Source organism: Fistularia commersonii, chromosome 11, assembly GCF_037954325.1.
Source record: "Fistularia commersonii isolate RoL2024-O1a breed Wild chromosome 11, RoL_Fcom_v1.0, whole genome shotgun sequence".
NCBI lineage: Eukaryota > Metazoa > Chordata > Actinopteri > Syngnathiformes > Fistulariidae > Fistularia > Fistularia commersonii.
Window position 1 is genome coordinate 17,034,293 of NC_141294.1, and position 22,449 is coordinate 17,056,741.

Below are 22,449 nucleotides of genomic sequence, written 5' to 3' on the forward strand. Positions count from 1 at the left end.
CTAGATGGGAACCACTTGAGCACAGGGGGGAACCTGCCAAGCCCCGCCCCCAGAGGGTACCCTACTAAGCCCCGCCCACCCATGGGGGGTGAACTGTCTAAGCCCCGCCCACATCTTAGCCACACCCCATTATCTGTCCAAAACTGTCTACCAGCCACCAGTCACCAAGCAGGAGGTGCACACGCACACACACACACACACACGCATGCACACGCACACACACACACACACGCATGCACACACACACACACATGCATGCATGCATGCACACACACACACACAAACACACGCACACGCATGCACACACACAGTGGCGTAAGTAGAGCAAGTGGAAGCCATGCTGAGAAAATGATGAATGAGGAGGTGGAGAGGGAGGAAACCAGAAGAAGCAGGTGGAAGCAGAGGAGGAGGAGGAGGAGGAGGAGGTGAAGGTGCGAGCTAGCCGGTGACGGGTGGCGGGACGGCGACTCCTCCTGGAGACCCGCCGATGTCCAGCAGGAGCTAGATGTGCTCCTCAGAACCCCCGGTCTCCTGCCGGTTCTGCAGCAGTGGGTTCCAGTCGGGTTCCAGAGGGTTCCGTGCGAGAGACGTTTCTGAGGGATCGTCTTTCAGGTTCTCTCCGCTTCAGTCTCCAAAAGAGATTGTTCTACGATGTGGATTGAAGAGTGCTTTCTTTCGAAAGGGAGGACGGACGCTCTCATTCATGGACCGGAACCGACGGAACCGCGAGTTCAGACGCACGGAACATCGGTTCCTCCTCGGATTCGGGAGGTTCTAGCATCACGTTCTGGCTGGAACCGCATCCTGACTGAACTTCCAAAATAAAACTACCGCCTGGTCGCGGCTCCAGCCGTCACTCACGCTCTCATGTTCACCGTTCCCCCGGTTCTCCCGCTAAACGTTCCCCTTCACACAGCCGGGCCGGGCTGTTTGTCAGCCCGCGGGAACACGACAAGTGCATTATCGCCTCGCTCCACGTGCACTATGTTGCTGAGCCGTGCACGTACGGTTCTCAAAGGAGGGAGAGGGACTTTGAGGCTGCACAGTTATTTAAGGAAAAGCCTGAGTGAAGCAACACCTCCCCTTCTCCCCCTTCCCTCCCACGGGTCTTTGTGGTTGGCGGTTGATCTTTTATTCTCCTCTGGGAGTCCAATGGGAAAGACTCCAGAAGCTACAGGTGGCGCCCACGGGCAGTTCGTCTGGAGTAGGGGGTTTCTGGAGTGGGGTTATCTAAAGTGAGGTCGTCTGGAGTGGGGGTGTCTATAGTGGACATGTCTGGAGTGAGTGGATCTAGAGTGGGGTTGTCTGGAAAGAGGTTGTCTAGCAAGGGGATATCTAGAGTGGGTCCGTCTGGAGAGGGGGTGTGTACAGTGCGAATGTCTAGAGTGGTTCCATCTAGAGTGATGTTGTCTGGAGGGGGGTTTGTCAAGAGCAGGTATCTAGAGTGGGTCCATCTGGAGAGGGGTTGTCTGGAGTGGGGGAATCTATAGTGGGCATGTCTGGAGTTGGTCGAACTTGAGTGAGGTTATCTGGAGAGGGGGTGTCTAGAGCAGGTTCATCTGAAGGCGGGTTTGTCTAGAGCGGAGTTGTCTGGAAAGGGGTTGTCTGGCAAGGGGGAGTCTACAGTGGGCATGTCTGGAGGGGGTCGATCGAGAGAGGAATTGTCTGGAAAGAGGATGTCTAGAGAGGGGTTGTCTGGAGAGAATCGTCTGGAATGAGTCCATCTGGAGTGCTGTTGTCTGGAGAGGGGGTTTTCTAGAGTGGGGTTGTCTAGAGTGGGTGTTTGGAGAAGGGGTGTCTGGAGAAAGGTTGTCTTGAGAGTGCTTTTTGGAGGGGGGGCTATGTGGAGAGGGGTTGTCTGGAGGGGGTTGATCTAGACTGGGGTTGTCTGGAGAGGGGTTTTCTAGAGTGGGAATGACTCGAGTGGGTCTATATCTGCATGCAGTGTGAACAGCGGTACCAGAGAACACACACACACACACACACACTACAGTCGACCCCATCCCAGCCCCGCCCATCCTGCAACTTTCAAATACCTTCATTGATGCATCCCAACCCGTCTTCTACACAGAGGATTTTCTTTCCCCCATTCTTATTTCACCTTATCTTCTTTTCATTATTACATTACTTTTCATTTACTATCCGTCTCCAGTGCATATCATACACACATCTGCAACGCTGCTGCTGCTGCCAGGCCTCCATTCTCCCACAGTGGAACGGCAAGAAAAACCCTTGAATCCTTGAATCCCCACATGCACGGCATCACACACACACACACACACCTGACTGAAAATAGGTTTCCTCCCAGTCTAGTCTCATTCCAATGTATGTGTGTGTGTGTGTGTGTGTGTGGTGGGCTTCTTGTCACAGGAGAACCTCCACCTTCTCGCTCCCCCGGGAGCCTGGAAGGGATGGAGGCGCCTAAGCGGTGATTAAAGAAGAGCTGCATGTATATAAGAGTGAAGCCCGGAGAGAGTGAGAGATGAAGGTGGGAGGGCGGAGGGGTGGATGGAGGGATGGTGGGGGGGGTCAGCAGAAGACTGCTGGAGGAGATGATGAAGAGGAAGAGGAGGAAGCGCGAACTGCAAAGAAAAGGAGCCTCCCTCCTCTCCTTCTCCATCTCCTCTCCCTAGAAGGTTGCCTCAGCCACATCTTCATCCTCCTCCGTCAGTGAGTCAGTCAGCGAGAGGAAGAGGAGGATGAAGCACATGGGGGGGATGAAAGTGTGTGTGTGTGTGCGCGTGTGTGTGTGACTGATCCGCCTGCAGACACGAGAGGAAACAACACGGCAGGCGGCGCAGCGGAGGAGATGGACGCCATCGCCTCGGGTTCCCGAGGGACAGCTAACGCCGGCGGCGGCGGCACCCGCCCCCACCTCCGCCCGGCGCCGGGGTTTGGGGGGGGGGGGGGGGGGGGTCGCACGCCGGCACTGATTTCTCCTCGTGCACGTCCCTCCATCTTCCTCGCTCTGCTGCTCAGATCTTCTTCGCTAGCTTCGCATGCAAGTCGCGGGAGGAGACGCCGGCGACGCCGCATGGAGGAAAAGGAGGAGCGTGGAGGTTCTCAGAAGGTCACGACCAATCAGATGCACTTTTTCTCCCCCAGGAGAAAATAAGTCCCAGTGAAAGTGCGGGAGCAGAGCGCCATCTATTTTGTATGAGGCGGGACGTGGGAGGAGGTGCGGCAGGAACCGGAGGGAGGCGATCGATCTCGTGGAGGAGCTACGGCGGGATGCACGCAACGCACACGCTCACATGCGCGGACACAAGCAGATACGCGTGCGCGCGCACGCGCCGCCCGGGAGCCGGCGGAACCGGAGGCGTCACCGAATCTCGCTTCACTTCCAGTCAAGAGTGAATCTTCTGTCGGAGCGAATCGTCATCTCCGTCTTCATCGGAGTCGTAGATTCGGTTAAAAAAGCCTCCGCCTGCTTTGCATCCCGGCGAGACGCTGCGTCAGATCGGGACGACGCCACCACCCTCGCCTTTTCTCGGTCTTACACTTCTGAGATTCACCTTTTCACTCAATGACCTTCGTTTGAACCCAGAGAAGATGGGAGGTCAATGCCAAGAAGTTCGGTTCAATGGCATGAATACACACACACACACGGCGATGGTTGATCGACTTCCGAACAAATCAGAAAATTCATCTAAAGCCAAATGATTCACCCAGGTACAAACAATTCACCACAGTACAAATGATTCACACAGGTAAACAATTCACCTTGGTACAAATGATTCATCTAGGTAGAAATGATTCATCCAGGAGTAAACGATTCAGCCATCAACGAAATGATTCACCCGAGTAAGAAAGTACTTACCCGGGTACAAACGATTCAGCCGGGTAATAAACTATTTACCCAGGTAGAAACGATTTACCCAGCTACAAACGATTCATCCAGGATTAAACAACTCACCCAGATAAAAAAACCATTTACCCGGGTAGAAACGATTCACCCAGCCTCAAACGATTCATCCAGGATTAAACAACTCACCCAGATAAAAAAACTAGTTACCCTTGTAGAAACGATTCATCCAGGATTAAACGATTTAGCCATAAACAAAATGATTCACCCACGAATAAGATGATTCATCAACAAACAAATGATTCATCCACAAACAAACAATTCATCATGGAATAAACAGACACTTTGCTTCAAACAGCAACTGAAGGAACCTTCTGCGGATCTAAGAGGAACTGTTCACCTCTTTTCACAGATATTTTCACAGATAGAACCCTGTTAGAACCCAGATTTGTTCCAGTCAGACCGGCGAACTGGACGGTTACGACCTGGTGTACTGTAGTACTTGAGAAACGAAAACATTCCCAGGAGTTTGATTTCTGTCATTCTGTAGGTTCTCTGACCCAGGGACTTTCTCTGCCCCGATGCCGGGAGGTTCTCACGATCCGAAGCGAACGGGCAGAGGGCGGGAGGGGGTTCTCCGAGACTCACCTCTGACCAGCACCGTCACCTGGTCCTTCCCCAGGCCGATACGATTCTTCACCTCGCACACGAAGGTGGTGTTGACCGTCTCGTCCACCCGCAGCACCTTGAGCTGGTTGTCCTTGATCTGGACGCTTTCTGGCATCGCTCCGGACATTCTGGAGGAGAGGCGCAGGTGGAGGCTGTGTCATCAGATTTGACTTTCTACAGCTTTTTTTAATGTTACAAGACCAAAGAGAGAGAAGGAACACGTTGGGGAACGTTGGAAGAACTTACGCCTTCCACAAGACGGACACCGGAAAGGGGTTCCCTGTCGCCTGGCAGGTGAGGACCACGTTCGTACGACCTATGTACCAGTTGTTGTCATAACCCATGATTGTCACCTGAGGGGGATCTGATGGAGGACACACAGACGGAGAGGACAGAGGTTCATTTGAGGCCGTCATGATGGAGCTCAACAGGAAGTCAACCAATGTCCAAACAGTCCTTACATTGGACAACCAGCTTGAGGGGGAAGCTCTCCTGCTTGGTCTGGGTCCTGTGGGCCACCAGGCACGTGAGGTCCTCGCCATCATTGTTGGCGGCGGGTGCCAGCCGGTACTCGCTCAACACCGTCACCGTGTTGTTGGCGTTGGTCTTGGACGAGGTGGAGGCGTTCCCCTTGGCCTTGGTCACCCAGGAGATCTGGGCGGCTGGGCGGCCATCGGCGGACTCGCAGCGGGCCACCACCACTGGCTTGGGGCCCGCCTCAACCGCCACGATGGAGGCGGAGTTCCGAGGTTTGGCTGGTGGAGGAGGAAATACATCAACTGAGGGAACCGTGAAGAGCGTCGATGGAGCAGACACCATCCAAGCCACCCCCAGCTCCCGATGCCCGGACAGAAGGTGACACGAAGCATAAAAAGATGCAGGATCAATACATTGCCCGGGGCAAGGGGAGGGGCAAAGGGGGTTGGAGCAGGAGGAGGAAGTGTTGGATGGAGCATTTGGGCTAAGCTTGCAGAGATGGTTCCATTAACAAGGGCAGAATTGATGTGGAAGTAAGCATTATGGTGGCCGTAAGGTAGCACCAGGCAAGCTTTTAACCTGCCGCTTACCTCTCGTTAATGGGCGGAGGGGTCAGAGGCTGTTTTAGACTTCAAGAATTCAAATGGATTCTGACATTTCGGGGCAGAACTAAAATGGCACCTCACAGTGGCGGGTGGTGTTTACAGCAAACAACAGAAGTCCTTAGGGTGTAGCACCTGAAGGCAATGCCCAGCCATTTAGGTCGGCAGCTCCACCACCAGCATTGTCACAGTGAGAGATGCAAATAGGCTACATGTCAGCGCCACCTTTATTGCCTTTGCTCTGCTGAGCGGTATTAGTATGTTGATACCAGGCCTCCGAAACGAAAAAAAAATCCCGATCCGGACGCGCCATCTTGACAGGAAGTCGAGACGTACCCAGCATGATCAGCTCGGTGATGCCTTGCTCGTTGCCCTGGGGGTAGGTGGCGAAGTCGCAGATGTACCTTCCCTCATCCGACATTCTGACGCTGCTGATCTGGATGGAGGGGTTAGCCATTTCGGGGGGGGTCTGCATGAAGCTCACCCGCCCTTTGAGGGGCGATTCCGGGTAGCTGGGGCCGAATGTCGGGTGGAGCACCGCGACGTTGACCCTATCACCATCCTTAGCCTCGTAGATCCACGTCAACTGCGGACAGAAGGGAAGGGTAAACCAAACACTTCCGCCAGGCCGGAAAAATGGTACGACCCAAACGGGCTAAGGCGGGGGGCTCCTCACCATGGTGAGCTGCGTCGATGTGGAGTCGGAGAAGGCGCAGCGGAGTTGGAGCGTCTGACCCGGGTACGACAGGACCTCCGGCTCCACCTTCACCCGCTGACCTTTGACCCCTGGAGGAAGAAACAGAAGGTTAACTTTAGGTTCACTTTACCAGAGGAGGCAGATGAAGAGGAGGGAGGGGAAGTCGGCTCGACGCCGCTTGTTGGCAGCAAATCATCCGGATGCTTTTCTGCAGCGACACATTTCTGCCAAACACCAGGCCAAATGTACAGCCGCGTGTGTGTGTGTGTGTGTGTGTATAATCCAGGTCTCTGTGAAAATGTAATTACTTGTATGAGTAATCTGGCATTAGTGGATGTCAGCAAGATGGCACCTGTTTCAAGTAAGAGTGGATTACCTGCGGAGACACAACTTCAAATGTGCGTGCACACGCACACACACAAACACACACACACACACACACACACACACACACACACACACACACACACACACACAGACACAATTTCCCCCTGAGGACAAACAATTACTCGCGGATCTAGTTCAACCAGTTTGTGCTGAGCCAAAGCTGCTGTGTTGAAACTAATATTATCTTGAGGGCTAACACACACACACACACACACACACACACACACACACACACACACACACACACACACACACACACACACACACACACACACACACACACACACACGTGCGTGTGCACAGGCAGCGGGGGCTGGGCAGCGGGGCAGTATTGTCCTGTTTTGAAAAGCAGCACCGCACCTTCTTCTCTCAGGGGAGGCGGAAACTTGGTTGCCGTGGGAAGAGGAGAGCCAGGAGGCGAAAGCGAGGGAGGAGCGAGAGGAGGAAGAGCAAGAGGAGGAGAAGAAGGAGGAGAAGAAGGAGGAAGAGGAGGAGAAGAAGAAGAAGAAGGAGGAGGAGAAGAAGGAAGAGGAGGAGGAAGGGGGAGCGAGCATTCTCCCGAAATAACGCTCTCCCAGGACCGGCCCAATTTGCAGCCACAAAACAACCCCCTTGTAGCCGCAGGAGAACCTCCGGAGAACCTGCTAGAACCGGACTGAGCTAAACCCACTGAGACACACACACACACACACACACACACGCACGCACGCGCACACACACACAAACCTCTTGACATGCAGAATGAAGACTTTCTGACTAGGACTGCAGGTCGCTGCGGGGAGGACGGGAGGCAGGGCTAGGTGTTATTGCAAAGTGTGTGTGTGTGTGTGTGTGTGTGTGTGTGTGTGTGTGTGTGTGTGTAGACGCTGCAGTTTCAGAGTAATAATTGTGACAATAAATATTTAGTGAGGAAGAGGGGGAGCGACAGTTCAAGGGTAAAGGAGAACCGAGGAGGCGTGGGGGGGGTGAGAGACTTGTGTCACCACTTAACAGCCGCAGGTAAACACAACGTCACCAGTCTCACACACACACACACACACACACACACACACACACACACACACACACACACACACACACACACGTTGCCCTGTACAAGAAGCCAAATGTCACCCGTCATTATGTCTTTAACACCCACATGATGCCCGTCCTCACACACACACACACACACACACACACACACACACACACACACACATTCTCCGATGGCAGCCCAACAATGTTAACGTGCCCCCCCCCCCGCCTGGTAGCCCTGACATTTCCATATTTCCTGCCGTCGGTCTGCGAGGGGGGGATGAATCAGTGTGTGTATGTGTGTGTGTGTGTGTGTGTGTGTGTGTGTGTGTGTGTGTGTGTGTGTGTGTGACGGGTGTGAAGACAAAACTGTGACAGGAATGGAGTGATAGAAGAGGAGGAGAAGATGTGACATAAACAAGGAGGAGCAGAGGAGTTGAGGGAGGGGGGGATTCTTTAATTGGCTGACTTCCTGTTGAGTCAGGCGTCGTCCGCCTGCCTGACCTCACACACACACACACACACACACACACACACACACACACACACACACACACACACACACACACACACACACACACACACACACACACACACGCGAAAGTGATCTTTGAGGGGGGAGCTTTAACAGAAGGCGAGACCGGAGCCAAACTGTGATGTCACTAAAAGCGTCCTCAGCTGCCAATCACGTCCCTGTGCACACACACACACAAACACACACAAACACACACACACACACACCACCAGCATGCCCGCTTCAGATGAGGCAAAGTTCTCACGCCAGCTTGGCGCCACCAGGTCACTCCAGAACACACAGGGGAAAAAAATGGACGACGGTCAAAGTTCCCCAGATAGTCGCAGTACGGACACTTATACTGTAGTAGATACTTGTACTGCAGTACAGGTACTTATACTGCAGTATAGGTACTTATACTGCAGTACAGGTACTTATACTGCAGTACATGTGCCCTTTTTAAGACTGAGTCAATATTGACGGACTGGGCTGAATTTGATTTCCCACTGCTCCTGAAAGAGTCCTTATCAGCTGGACCTGAACCTGCTGGACCGGTCCTGCTGAAGCCCTGCCCCCCTGGATGACCTTCACACACACACACACACACACACACACACACACACACACACACACACACACACACACACACACACACACACACACACACACACACACACACACATACACACACATAGCTTGACTAAGCCCAGAGTAAAAGTGAAAGATGAAGACTTGACTCAATCAATTGTTCGTGGGTGGAATTTAGAAGGTGGTGGTGGTGGGTGGGGGGGGGGGGGGTGGCGTGTGTGACGGCGCCGTGCTCTGATTGGTCGACGGGGTTTGATGCCGAGGTTTATTTCCAAGGGACTGCAGAAGGAGATGAACCGCAACACTTGGGCCCGGAGGTGCAGCGGGGAACCAACACCCCCATCCACCTCCACCCATGATGCAACAGGAAGCTGTGTGTGTGTGTGTGTGTGTGTGTGTGTGTGTGACAACTGCATTGCACTTTGTTCACAGTGACATGATGAAATATTAGATAAGTGAGTTTGACTGGTGGGAGAGAGAGAGAGAGGGAGAGGAGGTGCAAACCACTGAAGTGAAAGTGAGTGGGGGCTTCAAAGTGCCAGGGAGGAATGAACAGCTGGAGGAACGTCTGCACAGGGTGGAGACACACACACACACACACACACACACACACACACACACACACACACACACACACACACACACACACAGACACGCAGGCATGCACGCATACAGGCTGCTCCAGGAACAAGTGATATTGGTTTCAAAAATAAACACCGCCCCAAAAATGGGAAAAATATTCTTATAACAAACAACAACACTCTGGCCGTCTATCAAAGGAGGGGGTTAAAGTTAAATGGAGTTTGGAGAAAATATTTTTAATATTGTGACTTATTACTGCGTTATTACCACAATGAATGCGTTATTACTGTGGAACAGGAACTCCTGTCTGACTAATTAAAGTTTTATTTTATTGCTGTTTAATTTCCCTGACATTTGTTTTTCCTGCACAGCGCGCAGCTCATCTATCCACTGCACCAAATACACCGGTGTGTGTGTGTGTGTGTGTGTGTGTGTGTGTGTCCCTTCCCGCTGCCCCCCCCTCGGCCGCTAGTATACAGAGCACACTTAATCATTGACGGAGCTCTGCGAGGACGATACAGGACACACACACACACACACACACCTGCCACGTGAGCGGCTGCAAGGTAAGATGCGAACACACACACACACACACACACACACACACAGGCTGAAGAGGCACTCTTCTCGTCTTCACCGGGTAAATAATTCATCCTCGGGCGAGAAAGAAGGCAGCGCTCTCTCTCTCCTCCGGTTCCTCCTCCACCTCTCATCTCTTCATTATTGATAAACACCAACATCTACACTGTACCTGACCCGGCGGGGGTGGGAGGGGGTGGTAACCAATGGCGACCAAGCACCGGTGCAAACACAAGTGTACAATGCAATGCAAGGGGAGGAGCACGGGCAAAAAAAAAAAAAAAAAAAAAATGGACGCCGCTTCAACCCGTTGAATAAGTGGCTGAATAACTTACTGGCTGGCTGACAGACCCCCCCCCCCACACACACACACATCAGTCCACCCCCCCCCCCCGTGCCCTCCTTGCCCTGCTGTCCTGTCTTTTCATTTTGGAATAAATCCTTTTTATCCCTACGGCTCATTCTCCCCCCCCCGCCATCTCCATCCCTCCATGGCTCCTCGCCGTGTTATCGTAACCCCGTGCAGAAAAAGGAGGGTGTTTATGCTGCTGGTGACTGAAGGAGACTAGAACCTGCAGGGGATGAAGGTGGTGTTTTTCGTGTGTGTGTGTGTGTGTGCAGGGGTCGGGTATCTCTGAGATGAGATCTTGATCTGCTCGCCGTTATGCACGCCGCGCCGTCAGAAGCACCAGCGGAACGCCTGGCAACGAAGCTGATCTTTCACACATGAATCTCTGGGAGTGAGAGTGTGTGTGTGTGTGTGTGTGTGTGTGTGTGCACGTCAGACTCTGACAGGCTCCGCTGGAGGAAAGTCTACTGCCGAGGAGTGTGTGTGTGTGTGTGTGTGTGCTGCTTGTTAGCGTGAGGTGATTGTTCATCCTATTTTTCGCATCCCTAACAAGGATGTGGAAGCTGGGGAGGTCGATCCTCCTCAAATTAAAAATGGCTGCCGAACAGAAGAACCCAGGAAAGCAGGTGAGCGGACGTGCAGGTGGTTTTGAGGGGTCAAAGGTCACCCCCAACCCACTAGTTAGTTAATTCACTAAACGACCAGCCTGAGCCCGACCTTTGGTTTTTTTTTTTTGTCTTTTCAACCCCATGAAAGGTCATTTCTTTCTGGTTTGGTGTTTGGTCGCCTCTCCCACGGCGAACCTCAGGCAACGGCTAATGAGGAACGGTCAAAAACACCAGGGTCCACTTCTGCTCACGTTAACTCCAGGTCACACACACACACACACACACACACACACACACACACACACACAAAAGTATGCATCCATGTCTCCAACATGGTAATAACCACCTGTTCGGCTGAGAGCATCCAGGATTCAGAGCTGCGTTTCTCACCTTGACTTCACCTTGAGTGACAGGCGGATAGAAGAGGTGTGTGTGTGTGTGTGTGTGTGTGTGTGTGTGTGCGCGCGCACCCCCCCCCAGCTGCTACCTCTCGCGGCGTCAGAGGTGCCACTCACTCACTCACTGACAAGCCCATTGGTCGAGACGGCTGTCAGCACATCAGCCATTTTTAACCTGTCACATGACGCCCTGAGCGCCCCCCAAACACACACACACACACACACACACACACTACTAGTAATTCAACCTAGCTGGTTGCTACAGGGCGGAGTGTGTTATCATAGTATTTGTATGCACTTCCTGGTTGTTGTTCTGCCCCAGCCTGACTCTGCCTCTTTGCAGTGTGTGTGTGTGTGTGTGTGTGTGTGTGTGTGTGTGTGTGTGTGTGTGGAGGGGGGGGTTATGGCGAGGTCATGAACAAAAAACACAATCAAAGATCAGGAGGGAGGGGGGGGCAGCCATGGAGAGCAGCTGATTGGTCCAAATCACACACACACACACACACACACACACACACACACACACACACACACACACACACACACACACACACACACACACACACACACACACACCAGGAAGGTAAGATAACCTGTCTCCTTCATGGGGGGGTGAAAGGTGACCCCAGGGTGGGGGGGCTTCCCTGACACCGACACCAGCTAACAGGTTCAGATCAACGGTCACCGTGACAACCAGCCCGGAGGACACACTTTGTGGCCGGCAGAACCTATAAAGCCTCACACACGGGAACGCCTCCGCAGCCAATCCCGGCAGCGAGGGGGCGGGGCTTAATCCGGAACACGGAGAACGCGCCACCAGGAACAAGACTCGGACGTTCCGGCTGTTGTTGGACTCAGAAGTCAAACGCTGTCACGTCTGCTTCAGGTTCTCTCCGGCCCGCGGGAAATACCAGCGTCGGAGAGGCTGATTAACTCGGGGGGGGGGTTTAATTGGAACATAAAAAGTAGTCGGATTACATTTGAGTGATCTGAGGAACACTGACGGCTCTGTCATTTAAGTTTGCTGCAAAATAAAAGCGTGCAGTGATGAGCACCGACACTGATCATTCAAATCCAAAATCCCGTCTTTCTCCAAACAGCTTCCATCTGCAGCGACTTGTATTTCTCAGTTCCACTTGTTGAAAATGGCATGAATTGTTGGAAAATATAGTTAATAAGTCAATGCGTGCGTTTGACTTGTTTATTTTTAAGATAATCAGACCTTCTCAAACCGCATCAAGTGAAACGGTTGTGTTTGAAACCTGATCCAGGCTCTTATTTTGTAGGAAACTTCGTGGGCTTCTTAAAGCTTTTATTTGGTAATAAACTTAAATGACGCTTCTGAAAGCCTTTATTTTGAAACACCTTTAAAAAGCTTATATTTTTCAGACAGACCTATATCTTGACAAATGGGCACCCATTAAAAAATGTTATCTCTATTTGACTGAGTTAGATGTTTTTTTGTTTGTTTTTATTTTTTTTGTTTTATTTTATTTTTTGCTTGCAATTGAGGAAATGAGTGACCTATAAAGAATATTGTATAATGTGTATCTTGTTATGAGGTTTTGTAAGAATGTGTATGACTCTGTTAAAGAACCTGTTCTAATAAATGTTCAAAAAAAAAAAAAAAAAAAAGATTATATTTTGTAGGAAGTCAAATAACTTCTGAAAGCTTTTATTTTGCAGGACGCTTAAACAACACATCTAAAGCTCTTATTTTGCAGGAAACTTCAATGAAGGTGTGTGTGTGGGGGGGGGGGGGGTTTCAAACGACTGCGCCGGCAGCGACCACCTGCCACGTCTCCGGGAGGCCGAGGAAAGAGGCTGCCGGCTGCGTGCGCGCATGTATGTGTGTGTGTGTGTGTGTGTGTGTGTGTGTGTGTGTTCAGAAGTTCCTCACCGAATGATGGCACCATCTCCACAGAGGGAGGAGAGCTTCGGGGTGGAGGGCGCTGATCAAACACACGCCAGCTAATCAGAGACGCGGGCTAATTAGTGGCGTCCTCAAAATGGGGGGGGGGCAGAGTTTCCTCGCCGGATCCACCGAGACGCCGCTCGCCATCATGGCGGCGGCGAGGGGGAGGGAGATAAAGTGAATAGGAAAGCAGCAACGATCTGGCCTTGATGTAATCTTATCATCCGGGATGGGGGGGAGGGGGGGGTCAATATCTCTTATCAGAGTTTCAGTAACACACACACACACACACACACACACACACACTATTAAGAGATTTCTAGAATCATTAGCAGTTGGATCCGCTGATGTTCCCAATGGGGAGCGTCACTTGCACATCCAGGCACACCGGCTTCTTGGAAAGTGAAACACACACACACACACACACACACACACACACACCTGGCAGGACGCTGACAGGCCATCGAGCTCAGGAGCCCCGAGGGCTGGAGCTCCAGCCAGACGTTCCCCGGAGAAACGCACATGAACCAAACCCCCCTCAAACCCAGGAGATGGAGAAGAAAGTACTGGAGAGATGCTGAGGGGGAAGCAGAGGGGAAGCAGAGGGGGGTGATGAGCAACAGCTGCCGAGCATCACATCTGCTCCGGTTGGAGTCATCAGCAAACAGACAGACTGGAACCTCCTCCGCCTGGGAGATGGTGTGTGTGTGTGTGTGTGTGTGTGTGTGTGTGTGTGCGCGCTCGGGCAGAGGATGAAGGAGATGAAATGAGATGTGGGGGATCTGAAGCTGCAGGCGGAGCTGAAACCTGTGGCTCGCCATCCTTCCACGTGTCCTTCACGATCAACCTCATGGTATGTTGGATGAGGCGAGGTCTTCAGCACACCTCCGACCTCCACCGGCATCACCGGCTGAGAGCAGAGAGCCCGCCGAACGATCTGGACACCTTCGACGCCCGCTTTGAGACCTCCAACCGGATCTCACGGATCAACCCCCCCTGCAAGGCAGTAGAACCGGACAACCGCCCTGGACAAGCCCTCAGAGCCAATAGGCTGGCTGATGTTCTCACCTCCACCACAACCATCATCCCCCTTCCCAGGAAGACTCCGCCCACCTGCCCGACTGAGTAGCACCCACTCCGATCATCGTGGAGAGTTTGGAAGGAGTGGTGCTGACCAACATTCAGAAGCATACCGGACCCTTTGAGGTTTGCCTTCTGGCGCAGGAGGTCCATCTCTGACACCAAAGTCCTCACACTCCACCGAGAAGACAAAGGCTCCTCCGTCATGATCCTTTTTGTGGACTACGCCTCCAGCTTCAACACCATCATCCAGCACCATCTGTGATCCTAGACATCCTGACCAACAAACCCCAATCTGATAGGACTTCAACCACAGGTATTCCCCAGGGATGCCGTCCCCAACCCCATTCTCTGCACCCTCTTCACCCTAGACATTGTCTCCTTCCACATGGACAACGTTATCTCCATGCGAGATAGGTCGCCACGGCCTACAGGATGGAGGAGGCCACTGGACCACCATGAAGGTAGACATGATGAAGGAGATAATAGTTGACATCAGGAGGGCCACTGTTCATCCAGGGGCTTGAAGTGGAGAGGGTGAGCAATGTTGAACACCTGCGCGTCCACCTTTGCGAAGACCCCATCTGGTCCCTCAACACCTGACAGAAGGGCCGACAACACTTGAGGAGGCCGTAGTCGCAGAAGATCCTCGGCAGCTCCTTCAGCCACATGGACGAGAGCATTTGAGCCGGTCGTGTCGCCGCTTTGCACTGAAAACGAGCATCGAGGATTGCGAAGGAGATCAACAGAACTCCACCGCCTTCCCTGCACAGTCCACAGGAGAGCTGGCTCCACCATCAAATCTCACCCCCACGTTCGAGCATACAACTTCAACGCCTCTACACTCAGGCCGGAGGCGCAGAAGAACGAAATGTACAACCTCCAGACTGAAGAACTCATTGTCGCTCATCGCCGTCAGGGGGGGTTTGGAACCAACACACTTGTGTTATTACTATACTGCTAACATTTATTACTATGTAATTACCATGTAATTACCACGTTAGCGATACTAGTAGACATTCACGGCGAACTAAAAAGGACAATTTCATTGTACGCTGGGTATGACGACAAAGACTTTGAATCCCTCTCCTGGTTCCTTCACTAACACCTCCTCCTCCACCCCCTCACCTCCTGCCTCCTCGGAGAGCCCTGCCGAACAAGAGAGGCCTGTGTGAAGATGAAAGGCCTGCGAGGGAGGTGGGGAGGTGGATGAATGACCCTCTTATCCCTCGCCTCCACCCGACGGCCCCCTCCCCGCCTCCACCCGACCCATCCTGCCGCAACACAATGGGGGGAAAAGACACACTTTACGTGCACTCGGTGTGTTTACACAGGGTTGCGTCAAACATGGCGGTTACCGCCGCCGCCGCCCGGTGAAGGACACCTCCCCGGAGGAGATGTTCACAGGAGGTGGAGGAGGAGGGAGGGTGGAGGTCGGGTCGTCGGCGTAGCCTGGCAGCAAATGAAGGGGAAGAGCGGAGCGGCGGCACGGAGACGTGGACAAACCTCGCACTGTGTCCTCGCCGACGCCGTCTCCGGCTTCCTCCGCCCACCTCCACCTTCCACCTCCACCCTCCTCCACAAACATCTCCTCCCAGAGCCTTGACCCAAGCACAAAGGCTGGCGCCTCACGTTTCAACCAACCGCACAAATGCCCTCGGAGGCTGCACCTGCTCTGGATTACACCCCACACACACACACACACACACACACACACATACACACACACACAGCTACTGTGGGAATTCCTGCAGCCTGCTGTAGGCCCTCCATCCATCTGGACATGGAACTAGTGGAAACAGCTAGAGCGGCAACAGTTGTCACCTGCGGCGGCTGCCGTGTGCGCAGACCATCCGTGCACGCGCACACACACACACACACACACATATACATACACACCTGGGCGCCACCTTCATGTACACGCGTTTGAAAAAACAATTGGCGGTGTTGGTTTTTTTTTTTCTAAGCTCCGCCTCCTTCACTACATGAAATGGAACAACGGCGGTCGCCGCCATTTTCTAACAGACGGCACATGCCGGTCACATGACTACGGTTCGGCTAACCTGAAGCAGGTTGGCTCCGCCTCCACTCGACCCATTTTACCACAACACAATGGGGGTTTACGTGCGCTCTTCACTGCGTTCGTTGACAGACACACACTTGTCTAGAACACCTTCATCGGTCCTCCATGACCTTCATGGACACCTTCACCTTCTCCCATCACGAGTTTCTTCATCTGCGAGTCATGTGACCAACCCATGTGACTAGCACTCAACCAATCGAAGCTAACGTCAGGCAAAGAGCTTCCATGCGGGAGGTCATCTAAAGGAAACTGCCAAGGTGGCGCCGCCATCTTGGCTCAGGAAGTATTTGGTGCAACTGCAGGTAGGAAGTGACACGCAATAATTGGGACGGATGGGTTTATTGAAGGACAGGATGTGACCTCATCGCATCCAGCGTGGCGGTGGACGAAGGTCAACGGGTGACCTCCACTGGACGCACCCAGTCCTTCATCACGCCGCCGAAAAAATGGAGACGAGGGAACGGTGGCGGTTCTGATGGAGAACGTGGGCTGCATCCAAACAACGGGGGCGCAGCACACACACACACACACACACACACACACCCAGGAGTGTGAGAGATGAGGAACAGAACCAATCCAGGGAGATGCTGAACCTCCTGGAGACGTGTCACTCATCCTGTCACCTGATTGGATGAGGTTCCCGGAGAACCCCGGGGGGGGGGGGGGGGGGGGGGATGATGTCATCCGGTGAAACGATGGAAGATCTTCTGAAGGTTCTAGTTTCAGACCTTTGAGGCAGGAATATGGAAATGGCGGCGGCGGGGGTGGAGGTTTCTTTAATCTCCTAAAGACCAGGGGGGAGCGGAGGAGGAGGGTGTCCATCAAACTCCCAGATCTCCTCATCCGTGGCCTCCTGCCATCCATCACTCTGCTCTGACAGCCACCACCACCATCACCGCCGCCGCCACCCGTCCTCCCCCGTGCTCATCCTGCAAGAGTGGAGGCCATGTGAGGCTCAGGTGGAGGTGGAGGAACCGTGATCCCTGCCAGAAGAACCAATTAAGTGTCAAGAAGTAGAGAATGAAAGGTGGGGGGGCGGTTGGAGGATGGGGAGCAGAGATAAACAAACCCGGGAAAAGTTGGAAGGTGGCGCCTCTGGGGCTCCTATTAAACACACACACACACACACACACACACACACACACACACACACACACACCTGGGGCGACGTCTATTTAAATGTGTGTTTAAACCCGGAGTGCTATAGCTGTAATCACGGCTGGCATCGCGGCACATTCCCCCGCTTCTACCTTCACCCCCATTCTCTCCTCCACCCTCCAGCCTTCTCCTGCTGCTCAGACAACACACACACACACACACACACACACACGCACGAGGCATGACTGTGCCGTGTCAGAGATAAATTCATGAATCACTGGTGCACAAATCAGCCGCGAGCTTGTTAGGAGAAGGGGTGGAGGAGGGTGGAGGCGGTGGAGGGCTGTTTAAAGCGTTTTCTTTCAGAGCTCTTAAAAAGGAGGAGGAATCAGGAGGCGCTCGCGGCCACCTGGGGGAGAGTGAGCAAACAACCACAGCGGGGTGGCAGTTGGAGGGGGGGTGGGGGGGGCAAGTACTTGTCAGATGAGAAGATAGCCCCCCCTCGTCCTCCACCCACTTAAAACAAGCGCTGGATCCCGAATCTTGATGGCATCTTTAGTGACTTTGTCGGAGGAAGTAGGAAGCTGACTGACCCGTGTCGCCTGCCGGACCGAACCAACTGTCACGCAGGACGGGGGTGGGCTTAGTTTACACCTGGTTTTGGTTCATGAGGTCTGACCACTTTTAGACTGAATGGTACGATCCAGTCCAGGGCCTCCTGCAGATACGCTCACATCCGGGTGGAGAAACAACCTCACGGTTGGTTGGTTGGTTCCAATCTGGACCACCTGGACAACCGCAGAAGTTGTACGATTGGAGGACGTGGATGAGGTCGTGCACGACCACTCTGTTCCTTCCTTCTCCACAAATCGAAGGCATGAGGAAATAGCTCACGTGCGTGCTCCACCTTCTTCCTTGCCTCATCTCAGATGCTAATTCTCAAAGATGCTAACTATCAAAACACTCCAACAGGGAAACCCCACCCGTCGTGGACAAACCTCCAGCCAACCGGTGAGGAACACACACACACACACACACACACACACACACACACACGGTGACTTGACATTGCTGTCACCTCCCCCTCCCCTTCATCGTCGCGCTATAATGAAGCCATTTAAGCCTCAGATCCCCCGTCCCCGCCAGCAGCACGCCGGACGTGTGCCGCCGCCGCCGCCGCCGCTTCGTGCAGGGAGGTGACGGTGACGAGGGAGCCGCTCTGCTGCCCGGACCGGCGACGGAGAGAGGAAGAGGAGGGAGGAAGAGTGTCACTGCAACTCAACCTTCAAACAACAAAAAAAAAGAAAAATGGAGAAGAAGCCCACCGGGCTCGGAGTGGGTGGTGTTCCTCACCGTGAGGAGACGGGGGGGTGATTGATGTGTGGATGAAGAGGAGCAGAGGACCTCGTTAGGAGAGGGAGGAAGAGCTGCAAAATAAATGTCTGCAGGGAGGAGGAGGAGGAGGAGGAGGAGGAGGGCTGGCGTTAAAGAAATATGAGAGGAAAGTAGAGCAAGGAGGCAAATTAGAGTCGGAGTTTGGACTTGGAGAGGTGGATGGAGGGAGCGAGGCGGAGGAGGATGGAGGGCGGGAGCAAACGGAGAGAACAGAAAGCGTAGGATGTTCACTCTCTGACCGGGAAGTCTATGGGAGACGGCGGCCAATCAAAGGGCGGAGAGTCGGGGGCTAAACGGAGAAGGCGGAGCCTAACTAACCCCTCCCCCTCATCTGGAGCTCCGCCCCCGTCCACGGGTTCTGACCACAGAAAGGTGCGTGGGAAACCGTTTCTATGACATCACAGGGTTTCTTCGCTCCGGAAGTGGGGGTACCTGCCTGCCCCCCCCCCCCCCCGCCCCCCCGGACCACGACCAGAACCCGTCACACCGAATTCAATTTCCTCCTCCAGTCAGCTGTTCGGGCCTGGAGCGGGAAAGAATCTGCCTCGACCTTGTCAAAGTCAGAGGCTGCAGCACGCCTGACTCCATGTGTGTGTGTGTGTTTGTATGCATGATTCCGCATATGTGCGTGTGTGCATACCTGTTTGTGTGTCCGACTGACTATGTCTGTGTGTGTGTGTCTCTCTGACTCAATGTGTGTTTGCAAGCATGCTTGATTGTGTGTGTGTGTGTGTGTGTGTGTGTCTAACTCCATGTGTTTGCATGCATACCTGACTCCCTATGTGTGTGTGTGTGTGTTTACCTGACTCTGTGTGTGTGTGTGTGTGTGTGTGCGTGCTTGGCTCAATGTTTGGTTATGTGGGTGAGCATGACTTTGCATGTGTGTGTGTGTGTGTGTGTGCAATTGCGCTTGACAGTGCTGACGCCATGTGTGTGTTTGCATGCATGCTTGACTCCGTGTATGCTGTGTGTGTGTGTGTACACATGATGCATGTGTGTTGGGGGTCAAGGTTGGTCATGGTCTCCACTGGTCAATAAAACACACACACACACTTCCTGCAGCAGAAACCTGTCCAACATCCACCACCACTCAGCCGACTGCAGCTCAGCTCTGCTGCCTGAACATGCAGGAACGTGCACGGTTTCCCGGTTCTCCTGCTAACATGCTCAGACACGGAGCTGATCTCCGTGGCGGAACCGCCGACCTGCCAGAATCGAGGACGCAGAACCTCATTGAGGAGACCAGATCATCTCCTCTGAGGATCCGCGAGCGCTAGCGGAGGGAGGTTCCGCTTTCTCCTGAACCGACACCCCAACAGCTATGACTCTGAGAAGGTCGCGGCAGAAGCCCCGCCCCCTTTTCCCCGACGCCGCTTCCCGCTCGGTCACTTGTCCGTTCGTCGCGAGTTTGTTCCTGAGTAATAACACGTTGCAAAAAGAGGATGTGGCAGGAAATGGAGAAGCTAAAAATAAAAAGATGTGGAACTGGTTCTGGTCCACATATCTGCGGCCGGGACGGAGGAACCCGCCATCCTGCTTTGCCTTCTTCTTCACACTCGGGGTGCAGAGGAGGAACCCCGGTATCCGCCCCCCCCAGAGGACACGGGGGGGGCGGATACTTCACACTGCCGTGTGTTTTCAATATCACATGAGGACACTGCATCACCCGGCAACCGATCGCAGATCAATAACGCAAACCACATTTAGACACATTAAGGTGACTGCTAATGAGCAGGGGCGTGCACGGGGGTGGGGTGTGTGTGTGTGTGCGTGCATATGTGCTCCTTTTTCTGTGTGTGTGTCTCCACACAATGTGTATGTATGTATCCATGCGTGTGTGTTTGCCTATGGATCCATGCAGGTGTGTGTATGTGAAGGTGTGTGTTTGTGCCTACGTGTCCATACGTTTGTGCAGCTATCTATGTGTGTGTGTGTGTGTGTTTGTCCAACCTTGTGTACATCTTTACGTGTGTGTGTATGTGAGTGAGTGTGTTTGCCTATGGATTCATGCAGGTGTGTGTCTGTACGTCCCTGTGTCCATAAGTTTGTGCACCTATCCATGTGTGTGCGTGTGTGTGTGTGTGTGCATGCCTATGTGTCCGTGCAGGTGTGTGTCCATCCTTGTGTATATCCGTCCCTGTGTTTAAGTGTGTGTGTCTTTGTGTGCATGCTTATGGGTCTACAGAGCGTGTGTATGCCTATGGATCCATACAGGTGTGTGTATCTGTCCGTGTGTGTGTGTGTGTGTGTGTGTGTGCGCACCGATGTGTCCATACATTTGTGCATCTGTCCATGTGTATATATTTGTGTATGTGTGTGTGAGTGAGTGTATGCCAATTGGCTCCCCATGTGTGTGTGTGTGTGTCCATACATTTGCACATCTATTCGTGTGTGTATATGTATATATGTGTGTGTGTGTGTGTGTGTGTGTGTGTGTGTGTAAGCTCAGCCTGGCTCGGCTGCAAAGTGCTGAGTTCAGTCTGGAGGCCTCACACGCAAACGAAATGGAAGGGAAGTGGAAGCGAAGTGAACAAGGAAGTAAACAACGTCAGCCGCCGCCGTCGTCCAGGTAACGGGGGGGGGGGGGCAAAGCACCGGATTCTTCCCACCACTCCCAGTTTGTCAACACAGACCAAGGTCACATGAGCGCATCCGCTTGTGACTGATCTGATCAGCTTTGGCTATTGATTATCTCCATCTTCTACAAATTAGACGTGAACATCCTGGTCCTCCAGCTGGGGGGGCAGGAAGAACCTCCATCATTACTAACAAGCTGCAGGAAAAGTGTCCTTAAAGAGTCGGGGGGGGGGGCTAAGAGATGTGATGTCTGCCGGAGATAACAGGCTGCTGATGAGGCCAACACACACACACACACACACACACACGCACACTCCACCCTTCTATTGGAATGCAGTTGGACTTCCAGCCCCGTCTCCCTTCCACTTCTCTGATTCTTCAGCGGCAGAGAATGTGCTACAGACCGCAAACATTTTTTTTTTTTTAATTAAAAGAAGAAGAGGAGGAGGAGCGCCGCTCCGCCACCTCCATCCCATAATATGAAAGTCAACAATGATCCTGATGGATGCTTAGCGTTTCCCGTCACTGCTGATGATAAATCTGACTGCGCACTCATTCGGACCAAAGCAAAATAAATAAACCATGTCAGGCCCTCCCTCCTCCTTCTCCTCCCCCTCTTCTACTTCTTCTGCCTCCCCCTCTTCTTCTACTTCTTCTTCCTCCTCCCCCTCTCCTTCTTCTCCTTCTTCTTCTTCTTCTTCTTCCTCCTCCTCCTCCTCCTCCTCCTCCTCCTCCTCTTCAGCAGAGCTTCGTATCCAATGACGAAGAGCAGACGACAAACACTTCCATCACAAGAGATAAAGCAGCTTCTTCTACCTCCTTGCCTACCAGATGCGTGATATCAACCCCCCACCCTCACATACTCAAGTGGAGCCACAACACACACACACACACACACACACACACACACACAGACCCAGACACACACACACACACACACACACATTATGACAGAGTAAGAAAAACTTAACATCGATTAAACGAGAAGGGTTACGGAAGGGAACTGTTATCGACATGTGTGTGTGTGTGCGT

The 22,449-nt window shown here is 53.0% G+C and overlaps 1 protein-coding gene across 2 annotated transcripts in view; it reads right to left on the bottom strand.

Annotated features, from left to right (window-relative positions):
* LOC147229789 (nectin-2) overlaps positions 1-22,449 on the bottom strand; it is a 44,108-nt gene that overhangs the window by 19,160 nt on the left and 2,499 nt on the right. For both annotated transcript variants that reach the window (XM_086155431.1, XM_086155430.1), the window contains exons 2-6: positions 6,230-6,339; positions 5,890-6,139; positions 4,936-5,229; positions 4,721-4,838; positions 4,454-4,602 (exon numbers count right to left, since the gene is read on the bottom strand). In XM_086155431.1, coding sequence (XP_086011557.1) covers positions 4,454-4,602; positions 4,721-4,838; positions 4,936-5,229; positions 5,890-6,139; positions 6,230-6,339 — 921 coding nt within the window. The remainder of the gene's footprint in view (positions 1-4,453; positions 4,603-4,720; positions 4,839-4,935; positions 5,230-5,889; positions 6,140-6,229; positions 6,340-22,449) is intronic.